The following is a 19,092-nucleotide window of genomic DNA, read 5'->3' on the forward strand; positions in this document are numbered from 1 at the left end:
AACTACCGTGTTAATATAGTCTGTAGTCTACTGTCCTGCCAGCTACCGCTGAGGTAACTACCATGTTAATATAGTCTGTAGTCTACTGTCCTGCCAGCTACTGCTGAGGTAACTACCATGTTAATATAGTCTGTAGTCAGTCTACTGTCCTGCCAGCTACTGCTGAGGTAACTACCGTGTTAATATAGTCTGTAGGCTACTGTCCTGCCAGCTACCGCTGAGGTAACTACCATGTTAATATAGTCTGTAGTCTGTCTACTGTCCTGCCAGCTACTGCTGAGGTAACTACCATGTTAATATAGTCTGTAGTCTACTGTCCTGCCAGCTACTGCTGAGGTAACTACCATGTTAATATAGTCTGTAGTCAGTCTACTGTCCTGCCAGCTACTGCTGAGGTAACTACCATGTTAATATAGTCTGTAGTCTACTGTCCTGCCAGCTACCGCTGAGGTAACTACCATGTTAATATAGTCTGTAGTCTACTGTCCTGCCAGCTACCGCTGAGGTAACTACCATGTTAATATAGTCTGTAGTCAGTCTACTGTCCTGCCAGCTACCGCTGAGGTAACTACCATGTTAATATAGTCTGTAGTCTACTGTCCTGCCAGCTACTGCTGAGGTAACTACCATGTTAATATAGTCTGTAGTCTACTGTCCTGCCAGCTACTGCTGAGGTAACTACCATGTTAATATAGTCTGCAGTCTACTGTCCTGCCAGCTACTGCTGAGGTAACTACCATGTTAATATAGTCTGTAGTCTGTCTACTGTCCTGCCAGCTACCGCTGAGGTAACTACCATGTTAATATAGTCTGTAGTCTACTGTCCTGCCAGCTACTGTGTGCACACATGACTTGATGAATAGCAGGACATATCTGATATCACGTCTAGGAAGGATATGATGTGTGTTGAGGCTGTAGAAGACATGTCTAGGATGGATATGACGTGTGCTGAGGCTGTGGAAGACATGTCTAGGAAGGATATGACGTGTGTTGAGGCTGTAGAAGACATGTCTAGGAGGGATATGACGTGTGTTGTATTGAGGCTGTAGGAGACATGTCTAGGAGGGATATGACGTGTGGAGTGGTTAGGTAGAGTTGAATTACAGGACAGGAAGTGGAGTGGTCTGGTAGAGTTGAATTAGAGGACAGGAAATGGAGTGGTCAGGTAGAGTTGAATTACAGGACAGGACATGGAGTGGTCTGGTAGACTTGAATTACAGGACAGGAAATGGAGTGGTCTGGTAGAGTTGAATTACAGGACAGGAAATGGAGTGGTCTGGTAGAGTTGAATGACAGGACAGGAAATGGAGTGGTCAGGTAGAGTTGAATATGAAGTGGTCAGGTAGAGTTGAATTACAGGACAGGAAGTGGAGTGGTCAGGTAGAGTTGAATGACAGGACAGGAAATGGAGTGGTCAGGTAGAGTTGAATGACAGGACAGGAAATGGAGTGGTCAGGTAGAGTTGAATATGAAGTGGTCTGGTAGAGTTGAATTACAGGACAGGAAGTGGAGTGGTCAGGTAGAGTTGAATGACAGGACAGGAAATGGAGTGGTCAGGTAGAGTTGAATATGAAGTGGTCTGGTAGAGTTGAATGACAGGACAGGAAATGGAGTGGTCTGGTAGAGTTGAATATGAAGTGGTCTGGTAGAGTTGAATATGAAGTGGTCAGGTAGAGTTGAATATGAAATGGTTAGGTAGAGTTGAATATGAAGTGGTCAGGTAGATTTGAATTACAGGACAGGAAGTGGAGTGGTTAGGTAGAGTTGAATGACAGGACAGGAAATGGAGTGGTCTGGTAGAGTTGATTTACAGGACAGGAAATGGAGTGGTCTGGTAGAGTTGATTTACAGGACAGGAAATGGAGTGGTCTGGTAGAGTTGAATGACAGGACAGGAAATGGAGTGGTCAGGTAGAGTTGAATATGAAGTGGTCAGGTAGAGTTGAATTACAGGACAGGAGGTGGAGTGGTTAGGTAGAGTTGAATTACAGGACAGGAGGTGGAGTGATCTGGTAGTGTTGAATTACAGGACAGGAAATGTTTAGGAAGGGTGTTTGGTGTATGTGGAAGAGTTTAGAAAACATATTAATTGACTTGTGGTGCAACACGTGTATAAAACACTAACTCCCCCCCCCCCCCCCCCCCAGGAGGCCCAGGTGTTACTTGCCAGGTACAGGGGTGTGATGTGCACCGTCCTGGAGGACAGCCGATTGGCTAGATTACAGCTGGAGGGCGGAGCCATCCTGTCTCGCCTCCGTAAAGAGGAAACCAGTGTCAGCCTCAGAGACGACTACAGGTAATGATTCGGTCGTTAACGCTGCGATATGGAACCTTTCTGGGCGACCCGACTAGATTCACATAGCAATATGAGTTATAGATCTGTCATTCTCATTGAAAGGCTAAGACGTGCTAGATCTGTTCTATGTGTTCTATACCTGTGCTTCCCGTTCTTCAGTTTAGTGTTTTGCTACCTGCTCCTGACTAGAGGGCATTTCCAACTCACTCAAAAATGGGGGGGGGGGGGGGGTTCCTCTAGTTCCTAACTTCTGGGGCTTTGCAGAGAAATGCTGTTGATATGTGTATTTTTCCTGTGCTGGTGGGGTTGGCCGAGTCAGAGAAATGGTTTATCTGTGTGTTGTGTCTTTGGGGTCAGTCTTAAAGGACCTGTGTCAGAAGAGAGAAGAGACTCTTGTTTTGGAGGAAGTCAGGGCTTTATGAGGAGATCAGAGAGAACGACATGAAGGAGAAGTGGAGACATGACAACAGAGAGACTGAGGGACTTGTTCTGGTTCTGGTCAGCTGAAGGAGAATCTTTGGGGTCGTATTGTTCCTGGAGCTGCAGTAACACCACTCTGTGTGTCAGTATGGAGCTGCAGTAACACCACTCTGTGTGTCAGTATGGAGCTGCAGTAACACCACTCTGTGTGTCAGTATGGAGCTGCAGTAACACCACTCTGTGTGTCAGTATGGAGCTGCAGTAACACCACTCTGTGTGTCAGTATGGAGCTGCAGTAACACCACTCTGTGTGTCAGTATGGAGCTGCAGTAACACCACTCTGTGTGTCAGTATGAAGCTGCAGTAACACCACTCTGTGTGTCAGTGTGAGCTGCAGTAACACCACTCTGTGTGTCAGTGTGAGCTGCAGTAACACCACTCTGTGTGTCAGTATGGGGTCATATTGTTCCTATAGCTGCGGTAACACTGGTACTCCCTGTATATAGCCATGTTGTTACCTGGTACTTTCCTGTATATAGCCATGTTATTACCTGGTACTTCCCTGTATATAGCCATGTTATTACCTGGTACTTCCTGTATATAGCCATGTTGTTACCTGGTACTTCCTGTATATAGCCATGCTATTACCTGGTACTTCCTTTATATAGCCATGTTATTACCTGGTATTCCTGTATATAGCCATGTTATTACCCTGGTACTTGTCATACCCTGTTATTACCCTGGTACTTCCTGTTATAACCATGTTATACCTGGTACTTCCTGTATATAGCCATGTTATTACCTGGTACTTCCTGTATATAACCATGTTATTACCTGGTACTTCCTGTATATAGCCATGTTATTACCTGGTACTTCCTGTATATAACCATGTTATTACCTGGTACTTCCTGTATATAACCATGTTATACCTGGTACTTCCTGTATATAGCCATGTTATTACCTGTACTTCCTGTATATAACCATGTTATTACCTGGTGCTTCCTGTATATAGCCATGTTATTACCTGGTACTTCCTGTATATAACCATGTTATTACCTGGTACTTCCTGTATATAACCATGTTATTACCTGGTACTTCCTGTATATAGCCATGTTGTTGCCTGGTACTTCCTGTATATAGCCATGTTATTACCTGGTACTTCCTGTATATAGCCATGTTATTACCTGGTACTTCCTGTATATAGCCATGTATTACCTGGTACTTCCTGTATATAACCATGTTATTACCTGGTACTTCCTGTATATAGCCATGTTATTACCTGGTACTTCCTGTAATAACCATGTTATTACCTGGTACTTTCCTGTTATATAGCCATGTTATTACCTGGTACTTCCTGTATATAGCCATGTTATTACCTGGTACTTCCTGTATATAGCCATGTTATTACCTGGTACTTCCTGTATATAGCCATGTTATTACCTGGTACTTCCTGTATATAGCCATGTTATTACCTGGTACTTCCTGTATAAGCCATGTTATTACCTGGTACTTCCTGTATATAGCCATGTTATTACCTGGTACTTCCTGTATATAGCCATGTTATTACCTGGTACTTCCTGTATATAGCCATGTTATTACCTGGTACTTCCTGTATATAGCCATGTTATACCTGTACTTCCTGTATATAGCCATGTTATTACCTGGTACTTCCTGTATATAACCATGTTATTACCTGGTACTTCCTGTATATAGCCATGTTATTACCTGGTACTTCCTGTATATAGCCATGTTATTACCTGGTACTTCCTGTATATAGCCATGTTATTACCTGGTACTTCCTGTATATAGCCATGTATACCTGTACTTCCTTGTATATAGCCATGTTCATTAACCTGGTACTTCCTGTATATAGCCATGTTATTACCTGTACTTCCTGTATGTAGCCATGTTATTACTGGTACTTCCTGTATGTAGCCATGTTATTACCTGGTACTTCCTGTAGTTAGCCATGTTATTACCTGGTACTTTCCTGTATATAGCCATGTTATTACCTGGTACCTCCTGTATGTAGCATGTTATTACCTGTGTACTTCCTGTATATAGCCATGTTATACCTGGTACTTCCTGTATATAGCCATGTTATGACCTGGTACTTCCTGTATATAACCATGTTATTAACTGGTACTTCCTGTATATAGCCATGTTATTACTGGTACTTCCTGTATATAGCCCATGTTATTACCTGGTACTTCCTGTATGTAGCCATGTTATACCTGGTACTTCCTGTAATAGCCATGTTATTACCTGGTACTTCCTGTATATAGCCATGTTATTACCTGGTACTTCCTGTATGTAGCCATGTTATTACCTGGTACTTCCTGTATATAGCCATGTTATTACCTGGTACTTCCTGTATATAGCCATGTTATTACCTGGTACTTCCTGTATGTAGCCATGTTATTACCTGGTACTTCCTGTATATAGCCATGTTATTACCTGGTACTTCCTGTATATAGCCATGTTATTACCTGGTACTTCCTGTATATAGCCATGTTATGACCTGGTACTTCCTGTATATAGCCATGTGTTACCTGGTACTTCCTGTATATAGCCATGTTATTACCTGGTACTCCTTGTATTTAGTCAAATTATCATTGTGTATTTATTCCTCATATTATAATTAGTTTATCTCATCGTTCTCTCTGCGTTGTTGTGAAGGGCCGTCAGTCAGCGTTTCACAACAGCGTCTCCAACCTGTTGTCTACCAGGCAGGTCACAAATACAATTGGAATATTTTGGTCCTTTGTGAGAGAGGTGCTGACAGGGTGACACAGCCTCAATGCTAGTGACACACACACACGCACATGCACGCACACACACACACACACACACACACATACATATATACACACACACACACACACAAACACACACACACACAAATAAACATACTGTTGCCTAGCAACATGTTCTGTAAAATAAGAGTCTATTGTTTATCTACTGTAGGTCTGTGTTATAATACAGTATCTCACCACTGGCATTGTAATCAAGGTCATCTCTACGACTCTCAGTGATGTCCATATGAGGCTTCTCTCTGTCCTATAAGGCCCCAGGTCGTAGCTGAGGAGACACACAGAGATCCAGACTCATTCTGAACCGTTGACCCCCTACTGAGGAGACACACAGAGATCCAGACTCATTCTGAACCGTTGACCCCCTACTGAGGAGACACACAGAGATCCAGACTCATTCTGAACCGTTGACCCCCTACTGAGGAGACACACAGAGATCCAGACTCATTCTGAACCGTTGACCCCCTACTGAGGAGACACACAGAGATCCAGACCGTTGATCCCCTACTGAGGAGACACACAGAGATCCAGACCGTTGATCCCCTACTGAGGAGACACACAGAGATCCAGACCGTTGATCCCCTACTGAGGAGACACACAGAGATCCAGACTCATTCTGAACCGTTGATCCCCTACTGAGGAGACACAAAGAGATCCAGACTCATTCTGAACCGTTGATCCCCTACTGAGGAGACACACAGAGATCCAGACTCATTCTGAACCGTTGATCCCCTACTGAGGAGACACACAGAGATCCAGACTCATTCTGAACCGTTGATCCCCTACTGAGGAGACACAAAGAGATCCAGACTCATTCTGAACCGTTGATCCCCTACTGAGGAGACACACAGAGATCCAGACTCATTCTGAACCGTTGATCCCCTACTGAGGAGACACAAAGAGATCCAGACTCATTCTGAACCGTTGATCCCCTACTGAGGAGACACAAAGAGATCCAGACTCATTCTGAACCGTTGACCCCCTACTGAGGAGACACACAGAGATCCAGACCGTTGATCCCCTACTGAGGAGACACACAGAGATCCAGACTCATTCTGAACCGTTGATCCCCTACTGAGGAGACACAAAGAGATCCAGACTCATTCTGAACCGTTGATCCCCTACTGAGGAGACACACAGAGATCCAGACTCATTCTGAACCGTTGATCCCCTACTGAGGAGACACAAAGAGATCCAGACCGTTGATCCCCTACTGAGGAGACACACAGAGATCCAGACTCATTCTGAACCGTTGATCCCCTACTGAGGAGACACAAAGAGATCCAGACCGTTGACCCCTTACTGAGGAGACACACAGAGATCCAGACCGTTGATCCCCTACTGAGGAGACACACAGAGATCCAGACCGTTGATCCCCTACTGAGGAGACACACAGAGATCCAGACTCATTCTGAACCGTTGATCCCCTACTGAGGAGACACACAGAGATGCGGACTCATTCTGAACCGTTGATCCCCTACTGAGGAGACACACAGAGATCCAGACTCATTCTGAACCGTTGATCCCCTACTGAGGAGACACACAGAGATCCAGACTCATTCTGAACCGTTGATCCCCTACTGAGGAGACACACAGAGATCCAGACTCATTCTGAACCGTTGATCCCCTACTGAGGAGACACACAGAGATCCAGACTCATTCTGAACCGTTGACCCCCTACTGAGGAGACACACAGAGATCCAGACTCATTCTGAACCATTGAGCCCCTACTGAGGAGACACACAGAGATCCAGACTCATTCTGAACCATTGATCCCCTACTGAGGAGACACACAGAGATCCAGACTCATTCTGAACCGTTGACCCCCTACTGAGGAGACACACAGAGATCCAGACTCATTCAGAACCGTTGATCCCCTACTGAGGAGACACACAGAGATCCAGACCGTTGATCCCCTACTGAGGAGACACACAGAGATCCAGACTCATTCTGAACCATTGATCCTTGTCAGCAGACTGACGGGACCCCTCACTGTGGGTGTTTCTGCACCTTGCATTGTTTATGATTTGCACAGTCTTCGTTTGAGGCTGTGAACAACTCCCTCCCACCCTCCCTGGCCCAGCCTATCAGATCCCACAGCCAAACCAAACCCCACTGTCTGTCTGTCTGAGTTGTGACAGTTCAGGAAGATGCCTTCCTAACCCCGTCCTTCCCTCTTCCTGGACAAAGCGATAGAGATTGACAGCCTGGTCCAGTCGGCATGCCGCCAGACATTAGCATGACAGCAGAACCCCTGCCGGCCAGCCTGTTGCTAGGGCAACACCACACTGGTTCCACCGTTGCTGCGGCAACATGACAGTCAAGTCATTCTACACCAATTCAGTCTAACTGGGACTGCTGAACCACTATGATAGTTGGTTTGATTTGATAGTTATTGTAGTGTGTTGTGTGTGTCCTGTCAGCAGGGGGCAGACATGGTGTGTTCAGACAGGAAAGGGGGGTATCTAGAATCCATTCAACTGAAATGTCTCTTCCGAATTTGACCCAAACCCCTCTGAATCAGAGAGGTGGGGGACTGCCTTAATCGACATCCACGTCTTCGGTGCACCGGGTAACAGTGGGTTAACTGCCTTGTTCAGGGGAACAGTGGGACTAACTGCCTTGTTCAGGGGAACAGTGGGTTAACTGCCTTGTTCAGGGGAACAGTGGGTTAACTGCCTTGTTCAGGGGAACAGTGGGTTAACTGCCTTGTTCAGGGAAACAGTGGGTTAACTGCCTTGTTCAGGGGAACAGTGGGTTAACTGCCTTGTTCAGGGGAACAGTGGGTTAACTGCCTTGTTCAGGGGAACAGTGGGTTAACTGCCTTGTTCAGGGGAACAGTGGGTTAACTGCCTTGTTCAGGGGAACAGTGGGTTAACTGCCTTGTTCAGGGGAACAGTGGGTTAACTGCCTTGTTCAGGGGAACAGTGGGTTAACTGCTTTGTTCAGGGGAACAGTAGGTTAACTGCCTTGTTCAGGGGAACAGTGGGTTAACTGCCTTGTTCAGGGGAACAGTGGGTTAACTGCCTTGTTCAGGGGAACAGTGGGTTAACTGCCTTGTTCAGGAGAACAGTGGGTTAACTGCCTTGTTCAGGGGAACAGTGGGTTAACTGCCTCGTTCAGGGGAACAGTGGGTTAACTGCCTCGTTCAGGGGAACAGTGGGTTAACTGCCTCGTTCAGGGGAACAGTGGGTTAACTGCCTCGTTCAGGGGAACAGTGGGTTAACTGCCTTGTTCAGGGGAACAGTGGGTTAACTGCCTTGTTCAGGGGAACAGTGGGTTAACTGCCTTGTTCAGGGGAACAGTGGGTTAACTGCCTTGTTCAGGGGATCAGTGGGTTAACTGCCTTGTTCAGGGGAACAGTGGGTTAACTGCCTTGTTCAGGGGAACAGTGGGTTAACTGCCTTGTTCAGGGGAACAGTGGGTTAACTGCCTGCTGGTTACTAGTCCAACGCTCTAACCACTAGGCTACCTGCTGGTTACTAGTCCAACACTCTAACCACTAGGCTACCTGCTGGTTACTAGTCCAGCGCTCTAACCACTAGACACCTGCTGGTTACTAGTCCAACACTCTAACCACTAGTCTACCTGCTGGTTACTGACCCAAGCTCTAACCACTAGACTACCTGCTGGTTACTAGTCCAACACTCTAACCACTAGACTACCTGCTGGTTACTAGTCCAACGCTCTAACCACTAGGCTACCTGCTGGTTACTAGTCCAACGCTCTAACCACTAGACTACCTGCTGGTTACTAGTCCAACGCTCTAACCACTAGTCTACCTGCTGGTTACTAGTCCAATGCTCTAACCACTAGTGTACCTGCTGGCTACTGGCCTAACACTCTAACCACTAGTCTACCTGCCGTCCCTCCACTCTAACCACTAGTCTACCTGCCGTCCCTCCACTCTAACCACTAGTCTACATGCCTCCCCTCCATTCTAACCACTAGTCTACCTGCCTCCCCTCCACTCTAACCACTAGTCTACCTGCCTCCCCTCCACTCTAACCACTAGTCTACCTGCTGGTTACTGGCCCAACACTCTAGCCACTAGACTACCTGCCTCCCCTCCACTCTAACCACTAGTCTACCTGCCGTCCCTCCACTCTAACCACTAGTCTACCTGCCGTCCCTCCACTCTAACCACTAGTCTACATGCCTCCCCTCCACTCTAACCACTAGTCTACCTGCCGTCCCTCCACTCTAACCACTAGTCTACCTGCCGTCCCTCCACTCTAACCACGAGTCTACTTTCCGCCCCTACACTCTAACCACTAGTCTACCTGCCACCACTCCACTCTAACCACTAGGCTACCTGCCCCCCCTCCACTCTAACCACTAGTCTACCTGCCGCCTCTCCACTCTAACCACTAGTCTACCTGCCGCCTCTCCACTCTAACCACTAGTCTACCTGCCGCCCCTCCACTCTAACCACTAGTCTACCTGCCGTCCCTCCACTCTAACCACTAGTCTACCTGCCGCCCCTCCACTCTAACCACTAGTCTACCTGCAGAGTGTGTTGGTCTAACTGTTATGCGTGTGAGTTGGTCTAACTGTTGTGTGTGTGAGTTGGTCTAACTGTTGTGTGTGTGTTGGTCTAACTGTTGTGTGTGTGTGTTGGTCTATCTGTTGTGTGTGTGTGTGTTGGTCTAACTGTTGTGTGTGTGTGTGTTGGTCTAACTGTTGAGTGTGTGTGTTGGTCTAACTGTTGTGTGTGTGTGTGTGTTGGTCTAACTGTTGTGTGTGTGTGTTGGTCTAACTGTTGTGTGTGTGTGAGTTGGTCTAACTGTTGTGTGTGTGTGAGTTGGTCTAACTGTTGTGTGTGTGTGTTGGTCTAACTGTTGTGTGTGTGTGTTGGTCTAACTGGTGTCTGTTGGTCTAACTGTTGTGTGTGTGTGTGTGTTGGTCTAACTGTTGTGTGTGTGTGTTGGTCTAACTGTTGTGTGTGTGTGAGTTGGTCTAACTGTTGTGTGTGTGTGAGTTGGTCTAACTGTTGTGTGTGTGTGTGTGTTGGTCTAACTGTTGTGTGTGTGTTGGTCTAACTGGTGTCTGTTGGTCTAACTGTTGTGTGTGTGTGTTGGTCTAACTGTTGTGTGTGTGTTGGTCTAACTGTTGTGTGTGTGTTGGTTTAACTGTTGTGTGTGTGTGTTGGTCTAACTGTTGTGTGTGTGAGTTGGTCTAACTGTTGTGTGTGTGTGAGTTGGCCTAACTGTTGTGTGTGTGAGTTGGTCTAACTGTTGTGTGTGTGTGAGTTGGTCTAACTGTTGTGTGTGTGTGAGTTGGTCTAACTGTTGTGTGTGTGAGTTGGTCTAACTGTTGTGTGTGTGTGAGTTGGCCTAACTGTTGTGTGTGTGAGTTGGTCTAACTGTTGTGTGTGTGTGAGTTGGTCTAACTGTTGTGTGTGTGTGAGTTGGTCTTACTGTAGGGGAAACAGAGTATGGCTGTACAGTATAACGTGAGGACAATGCAGTGTACTGTAATACTGGACTACAGTAGAGCTAGCTAGGGGCTATGATGTCATGTTGTAGTCATCGACCCAGGCTTCATCCCAGGCTTCCCTCACAATGTACTCAGTCAGTGTCTGCTGCTGGAGCCCTGAGCTAATGCTTCCTTAACGACAGACACACACACACACACACACACACACACACACACACACACACACACGCACACACACGGAAGCAGATCGATAGATAGACACGGTAGAGGACACACACACACACACTCTGCTCTGTCACTCAAACCAGCTCATCCAATCAAATCTCTATCTCTCATTCCTCAACTCAATCAACACATCCACCCCATGTCAATCAATTCAACTGGTGATCCAATGAGATGTCAGCCTGCTCTGTCAGTCCGTGTCAGTGATGACCACAGTGTACAGTAGTACCACAGACAGGCTCTGACTAGCATCAACTAAAGACAGCACACGAGGGGGGAATATTTACTTTTCTTCAGAGAGGAACGGTCAACAATACAATCACATCTTTCTTCTACAGTTAAAAATCTGAACTTTGATTTTGGTGAAAGATAGTCTGAGTCAAGAGAGTCTCTCCTAGCTGTCGTCTGAGTCAAGAGAGTCTCTCCTAGCTGTCGTCTGAGTCAAGAGAGTCTCTCCTAGCTGTCGTCTGAGTCAAGAGAGTCTCTCCTAGCTGTCGTCTGAGTCAAGAGAGTCTCTCCTAGCTGTCGTCTGAGTCAAGAGAGTCTCTCCTAGCTGTCGTCTGAGTCAAGAGAGTCTCTCCTAGCTGTCGTCTGAGTCAAGAGAGTCTCTCCTAGCTGTCCTCTGAGTCAAGAGAGTCTCTCCTAGCTGTCGTCTGAGTCAAGAGAGTCTCTCCTAGCTGTCCTCTGAGTCAAGAGAGTCTCTCCTAGCTGTCCTCTGAGTCAAGAGAGTCTCTCCTAGCTGTCGTCTGAGTCAAGAGAGTCTCTCCTAGCTGTCGTCTGAGTCAAGAGAGTCTCTCCTAGCTGTCGTCTGAGTCAAGAGAGTCTCTCCTAGCTGTCGTCTGAGTCAAGAGAGTCTATCCTAGCTGTCGTCTGAGTCAAGAGAGTCTATCCTAGCTGTCGTCTGAGTCAAGAGAGTCTATCCTAGCTGTCGTCTGAGTCAAGGGAGTCTCTCCTAGCTGTCGTCTGAGTCAATGGAGTCTATCCTCGCTGTCGTCTGAGTCAAGAGAGTATATCCTAGCTGTCGTCTGAGTCAATGGAGTCTATCCTAGCTGTCGTCTGAGTCAAGAGAGTCTATCCTAGCTGTCGTCTGAGTCAAGGGAGTCTATCCTAGCTGTGGTCTGAGTCAAGGGAGTCTCTCCTAGCTGTCGTCTGAGTCAAGGGAGTCTCTCCTAGCTGTCGTCTGAGTCAAGGGAGTCTCTCCTAGCTGTCGTCTGAGTCAAGGGAGTCTATCCTAGCTGTCGTCTGAGTCAAGGGAGTCTTCCCTAGCTGTCGTCTGAGTCAAGAGAGTCTATCCTAGCTGTCGTCTGAGTCAAGAGAGTCTTTCCTAGCTGAAAGTGTCTTGTTTCTACTGTGCAAGGAAACGTTGTCTTGGACTGAGGAACTACTGTACTGTCTACTAAAGGAGCCTGCCTCTATCTGTCCTGCTGGTCTAAAGTCTAAAGGACTGTCTCTCTCTCTGTGTGTCCCTCCAGAGATGCCGTAGAGAAGTCTAAAGGAGCCTGCCTCTATCTGTCCTGCTGGAAGTCTAAAGGACTGTCTCTCTCTCTCTGTGTGTCCCTCCAGAGATGCCGTAGAGGTTGTGGCTGGTCTGTACGATCAGGTGGATGAGCTGGTTCACAAGCTGGTGATGCTGTCCAACCAACGCACTCAGGAACTGGACTTTATCATGGAGTTCAAGAGTCTGGAGCAGGGATTCAAGGAGGTGAGAGAGGCTGGGTGTTAGGGCTGGGGTATAGGGCTGGGGTATAGGGCTGGGGTATAGGGCTGGGGTATGGGGCTGGGGTATAGGGCTGGGGTATAGGGCTGGGGTATAGGGCTGGGGTATAGGGCTGGGGTATAGGGCTGGGGTATAGGGTTCGGGTATAGGGCTGGGTGTTAGGGCTGGGTGTTAGGGCTGGGTATAGGGTTCGGGTATAGGGCTGGGGTATAGGGCTGGGTATAGGGCTGGGTATAGGGCTGGGGTATAGGGCTGGGGTATAGGGTTCGGGTATAGGGCTGGGGTATAGGGCTGGGTATAGGGCTGGGTGTTAGGGCTGGGGTATAGGGCTGGGGTATAGGGCTGGGGTATAGGGCTGGGTGTTAGGGCTGGGGTATAGGGCTGGGGTATAGGGCTGGATATAGGGCTGGGGTATAGGGCTGGGTATAGGGCTTGTTGTTAGGGCTGGGTGTTAGGGCTGGGGTATAGGGCTGGGTGTTAGGGCTGGGTATAGGGCTGGGGTATAGGGCTGGGTATAGGGCTGGGTGTTAGGGCTGGGTATAGGGTTCAGGTATAGGGCTGGGTGTTAGGGCTGGGGTATAGGGTTCGGGTATAGGGCTGGGGTATAGGGCTGGGTATAGGGCTGGGTGTTAGGGCTGGGTATAGGGCTGGGTGTTAGGGCTGGGTATAGGGTTCGGGTATAGGGCTGGGTGTCAGGGCTGGGGTATAGGGTTCGGGTATAGGGCTGGGTATAGGGCTGGGTGTTAGGGCTGGGGTATAGGGCTGGGTATAGGGCTGGGTGTTAGGGCTGGGGTATAGGGCTGGGGTATAGGGCTGGGGTATAGGTCTGGGTATAGGGCTGGGGTATAGGGCTGGGTATAGGGCTGGGTGTTAGGGCTGGGTGTTAGGGCTGGGGTATAGGGCTGGGTATAGGGCTGGGGTATAGGGCTGGGTATAGGGTTGGGTGTTAGGGCTGGGTGTTAGGGACTGGGGTATAGGACTGGGGTATAGGGCTGGGGTATAGTGCTGGGGTATAGGGCTGGGTATAGGGCTGGGTGTTAGGGCTGGGGTATAGGGCTGGGTATAGGGCTGGGGTATAGGGCTGGGGTATAGGGCTGGGGTATAGGGATGGGTATAGGGATGGGGTATAGGGCTGGGTGTTAGGGGCTGGGGTGTAGGGCTGGGTGTTAGGGGCTGGGGTATAGGGCTGCGTGTTAGGGCTGGGGTATAGGGCTGGGGTATAGGCCTGGGGTATATGGCTGCGTGTTAGGGGCTGGGGTATAGGGCTGGGGTATAGGGCCGGGGTATAGGGCTGGGTAGGGCTGGGTATAGGGCTGGGTGTTAGGGCTGGGTATAGGGCTGGGTGTTAGGGCTGGGGGTTTTGGGCTGGGGTATGGGGCTGGGGTATAGGGCTGGGGTATATGGCTGCGTGTTAGGGGCTGGGGTATAGGGCTGGGTGTTAGGGCTGGGGTATAGGGCTGGGTGTTAGGGCTGGGGTATAGGGCTGGGGTATAGGGCTGGGGTATAGGGCCGGGGTATAGGGCTGGGTAGGGCTGGGTATAGGGCTGGGTGTTAGGGCTGGGTATAGGGCTGGGTGTTAGGGCTGGGGGTTTTGGGCTGGGGTATGGGGCTGGGGTATGGGGTATGGGGCTGGGGTATAGGGATGGGGTATGGGGCTGGGGTATAGGGCTGGGATATAGGGCTGGGGTATTGGGCTGGGGTATAGGGCTGGGGATAGGGCTAGTGATAGGGATAGGGCTGGGGTATAGGGCTGGGGATAGGGGTGGGGATAGGTATGGGGATAGGGGATGGGAATAGGGATAGGGTTGGGGATAAGGATAGGGGCTGGTTGTAGGGATAGGGGCTGGGAATAGGGGCTGGTTATAGGGATAGGGGCTAGGGCTAGGGGCTGGTTATAGGGATAGTGGCTGGTTATAGGGATAGAGGCTGGTTATAGGGATAGTGGCCGGTTATAGGGATAGGGGCTGGTTATAGGGATAGTGGCTGGTTATAGGGCTTGGGGCTGGTTATAGGGATAGGGGCTGGTTATAGGGATAGGGGCTGGTTATAGGGATAGGGGCTGGTTATAGGGATAGTGGCTGGTTATAAGGGATAGTGGCTGGTTATACGGATAGTGGCTGGTTATAGGGATAGGGGCTGGGGCTGGTTATAGGGATAGGGGCTGGTTATAGGGATAGGGGCTGGTTATAGGGATAGTGGCTGGTTATAGGGATAGTGGCTGGTTATAGGGATAGGGGCTGGGGCTGGTTGTAGGGATAGGAGCTGGTTATAGGGATAGGGGCTGGTTTTGGGATAGGGGCTGGTTATAGGGATAGGGGCTGGTTATAGGATTAGGGGCTGGTTATAGAGATAGGGGCTGGTTATAGAGATAGGGGCTGGTTATAGGGATAGGGGCTGGGGATAGGGATATTGGCTCGTTATAGAGATAGGGGCTGGTTATAGGGATAGGGGCTGGGGATACGGATAGGGGCTGGTTATAGGGATAGGGGCTGGGAATAGGGATAGGGGCTGGGAATAGGGATAGGTGCTGGGGATAGGGATAGGGGCTGGTTATAGGGATAGGGGCTGGTTATAGGGATAGGGGCTGGGAATAGGGATAGGGGCTGGTTATAGGGATAGGGGCTGGGGATAGGGATAGGGGCTGGTTATAGGGATAGGGGCTGGTTATAGGGATAGGGGCTGGTTATAGGGATAGGGGCTGGGGATTGGGGCTGGTTATAGGGATATGGGCTGGTTATAGGGATAGGGGCTAGTTATAAGGATAGGGGCTGGTTATAGGGATAGGGGCTGGTTATAGGGATAGGGGCTGGTTATAGGGATATGGACTGGTTATAGGGATAGGGGCTGGTTATAGGGATAGGGGCTGGTTATAGGGATAGGGGCTGGTTATAGGGATAGGGGCTGGGGATAGGGGCTGGTTATAGGGATAGGGGCTGGGGATAGGGGCTGTTATAGGGATAGGGGCTGGTTATAGGGATAGGGGGCTGGGGATAGGGGCTGGTTATAGGGATAGGGGCTGGGATAGGGGCTGTTATAGGGATAGGGGCTGGTTATAGGGATAGGGGGCTGGGGATAGGGGCTGGTTATAGGAATAGGGGCTGGTTATAGGGATAGGGGCTGGTTATAGGGATAGGGGGCTGGGGATAGGGATAGGGGCTGGTTATAGGGATAGGGGCTGGTTATAGGGATATGGGCTGGTTATAGGGATAGGGGCTGGTTATAGGGATAGGGGCTGGTTATAGGGATAGGGGCTGGTTATAGGGATAGGGGCTGGTTATAGGGATAGGGGCTGGTTATAGGGATATGGACTGGTTATAGGGATAGGGGCTGGTTATAGGGATAGGGGCTAGTTATAAGGATAGGGGCTGGTTATAGGGATAGGGGCTGGTTATAGGGATAGGGGCTGGTTATAGGGATATGGACTGGTTATAGGGATAGGGGCTGGTTATAGGGATAGGGGCTGGTTATAGGGATAGGGGCTGGTTATAGGGATAGGGGCTGGGGATAGGGGCTGTTATAGGGATAGGGGCTGGTTATAGGGATAGGGGGCTGGTTATAGGGATAGGGGCTGGGATAGGGGCTGTTATAGGGATAGGGGCTGGTTATAGGGATAGGGGGCTGGGGATAGGGGCTGGTTATAGGAATAGGGGCTGGTTATAGGGATAGGGGCTGGTTATAGGGATAGGGGGCTGGGGATAGGGGCTGGTTATAGGGATAGGGGCTGGTTATAGGGATAGGGGCTGGTTATAGGGATATGGGCTGGTTATAGGGATAGGGGCTGGTTATAGGGATAGGGGCTGGTTATAGGGATAGGGGCTGGTTATAGGGATAGGGGCTGGTTATAGGGATAGGGGCTGGTTATAGGGATAGGGGCTGGGGATAGGGGATGTTATAGGGATAGGGGCTTGTTATAGGGATAGGGGGCTGGGGATAGGGGCTGGTTATAGGGATAGGGGCTGTTATAGGGATAGGGGCTGGTTATAGGGATAGGGGGCTGGGGATAGGGGCTAGTTATAGGAATAGGGGCTGGTTATAGGGATAGGGGCTGGTTATAGGGATAGGGGCTGGTTATAGGGATAGGGGGCTGGGGATAGGGGCTAGTTATAGGAATAGGGGCTGGTTATAGGGATAGGGGCTGGTTATAGGGATAGGGGCTGGTTATAGGGATAGGGGGCTGGGGATAGGGGCTGCTTATAGGGATAGGGGCTGGTTATAGGGATAGGGGCTGGTTATAGGGATAGGGGCTGGTTATAGGGATAGGGGCTGGTTATAGGGATAGGGGCTGGTTATAGGGATAGGGGCTAGTTATAAGGATAGGGGCTGGTTATAGGGATAGGGGCTGGTTATAGGGATAGGGGCTGGTTATAGGGATATGGACTGGTTATAGGGATAGGGGCTGGTTATAGGGATAGGGGCTGGTTATAGGGATAGGGTCTGGTTATAGGGATAGGGGCTGGGGATAGGGGCTGTTATAGGGATAGGGGCTGGTTATAGGGATAGGGGGCTGGGGTTAGGGGCTGGTTATAGGGATAGGGGCTGGGATAGGGGCTGTTATAGGGATAGGGGCTGGTTATAGGGATAGGGGGCTGGGGATAGGGGCTGGTTATAGGAATAGGGGCTGGTTATAGGGATAGGGGCTGGTTATAGGGATAGGGGGCTGGGGATAGGGGCTGGTTATAGGGATAGGGGCTGGGGATAGGGATAGGGGCTGGTTATAGGGATAGGGGCTGGTTATAGGGATATGGGCTGGTTATAGGGATAGGGGCTGGTTATAGGGATAGGGGCTGGTTATAGGGATAGGGGCTGGTTATAGGGATAGGGGCTGGTTATAGGGATAGGGGCTGGTTATAGGGATAGGGGGCTGGGGATAGGGGCTGGTTATAGGGATAGGGGCTGTTATAGGGATAGGGGCTGGTTATAGGGATAGGGGGCTGGGGATAGGGGCTAGTTATAGGAATAGGGGCTGGTTATAGGGATAGGGGCTGGTTATAGGGATAGGGGCTGGTTATAGGGGGCTGGGGAGGGGCTAGTTATAGGAATAGGGGCTGGTTATAGGGATAGGGGCTGGTTATAGGGATAGGGGCTGGTTATAGGGATAGGGGGCTGGGGATAGGGGCTGGTTATAGGGATAGGGGCTGGTTATAGGGATAGGGGCTGGTTATAGGGATAGGGGCTGGTTATAGGGATATGGGCTGGTTATAGGGATAGGGGCTGGGATAGGGGCTGGTTATAGGGATAGGGGCTGGGATAGGGGCTGTTATAGGGATAGGGGCTGGTTATAGGGATAGGGGGCTGGGGATAGGGGCTAGTTATAGGAATAGGGGGCTGGTTATAGGGATAGGGGCTGGTTATAGGGATAGGGGGCTGGGGATAGGGGCTGGTTATAGGGATAGGGGCTGGTTATAGGGATAGGGGCTGGGGATAGGGGCTGGTTATAGGGATAGGGGCTGGTTATAGGGATAGGGGCTGGTTATAGGGATATGGGCTGGTTATAGGGATAGGGGCTGGTTATAGGGATAGGGGCTGGTTATAGGGATAGGGGCTGGTTATAGGGATATGGGCTGGTTATAGGGATATGGGCTGGTTATAGGGATAGGGGCTGGTTATAGGGATAGGGGCTCTATCTCGTCAACCGTTTAAAATCAAATACAATTTTATTGGTCACATGGTTAGCAGATGTTATTGGTTCTGACTCACTCCAACATCTTCTGACTCACTCCAACATCTTCTGACTCACTCCAACATCTTCAGACTCACTCCAACATCTTCTAACTCACTCCAACATCCTCTAACTCACTCAAACATCTTCTAACTCACTCCAACATCTTCTAACTCACTCCAACATCCCTCCAACATCATCTGACTCACTCCAACATCTTCTGACTCACCCCAACATCATCTGTCTCACTCCAACATCATCTGACTCACCCCAACATCATCTGTCTCACTCCAACATCATCTGACTCACTCCAACATCTTCTGACTCACTCCAACATCTTCTAACTCACTCCAACATCCTCTAACTCACTCCAATATCTTCTGACTCACTCAAACATCTTCTAACTCACTCCAACATCCTCTGTCTCACTCCTCACTCCAGCATCCTCTAACTCACCCCAACATCCTCTAACTCACTCCAACAACATCATCTGACTCACTCCAACAACATCATCTGACTCACTCCAG

General features: G+C 49.4%; 1 protein-coding gene across 1 annotated transcript in view; it reads left to right on the forward strand.

The window, feature by feature from the left end:
• LOC109886250 (puratrophin-1-like) overlaps positions 1-19,092 on the forward strand; it is a gene marked incomplete at its 5' end in the record, with an annotated part of 135,452 nt that overhangs the window by 21,126 nt on the left and 95,234 nt on the right. The window contains 2 exons of the mRNA XM_031815694.1: positions 2,147-2,295; positions 12,753-12,891. Coding sequence (XP_031671554.1) covers positions 2,147-2,295; positions 12,753-12,891 — 288 coding nt within the window. The remainder of the gene's footprint in view (positions 1-2,146; positions 2,296-12,752; positions 12,892-19,092) is intronic.

This window comes from Oncorhynchus kisutch, unplaced genomic scaffold (assembly GCF_002021735.2).
Source record: "Oncorhynchus kisutch isolate 150728-3 unplaced genomic scaffold, Okis_V2 scaffold495, whole genome shotgun sequence".
Lineage (NCBI taxonomy): Eukaryota > Metazoa > Chordata > Actinopteri > Salmoniformes > Salmonidae > Oncorhynchus > Oncorhynchus kisutch.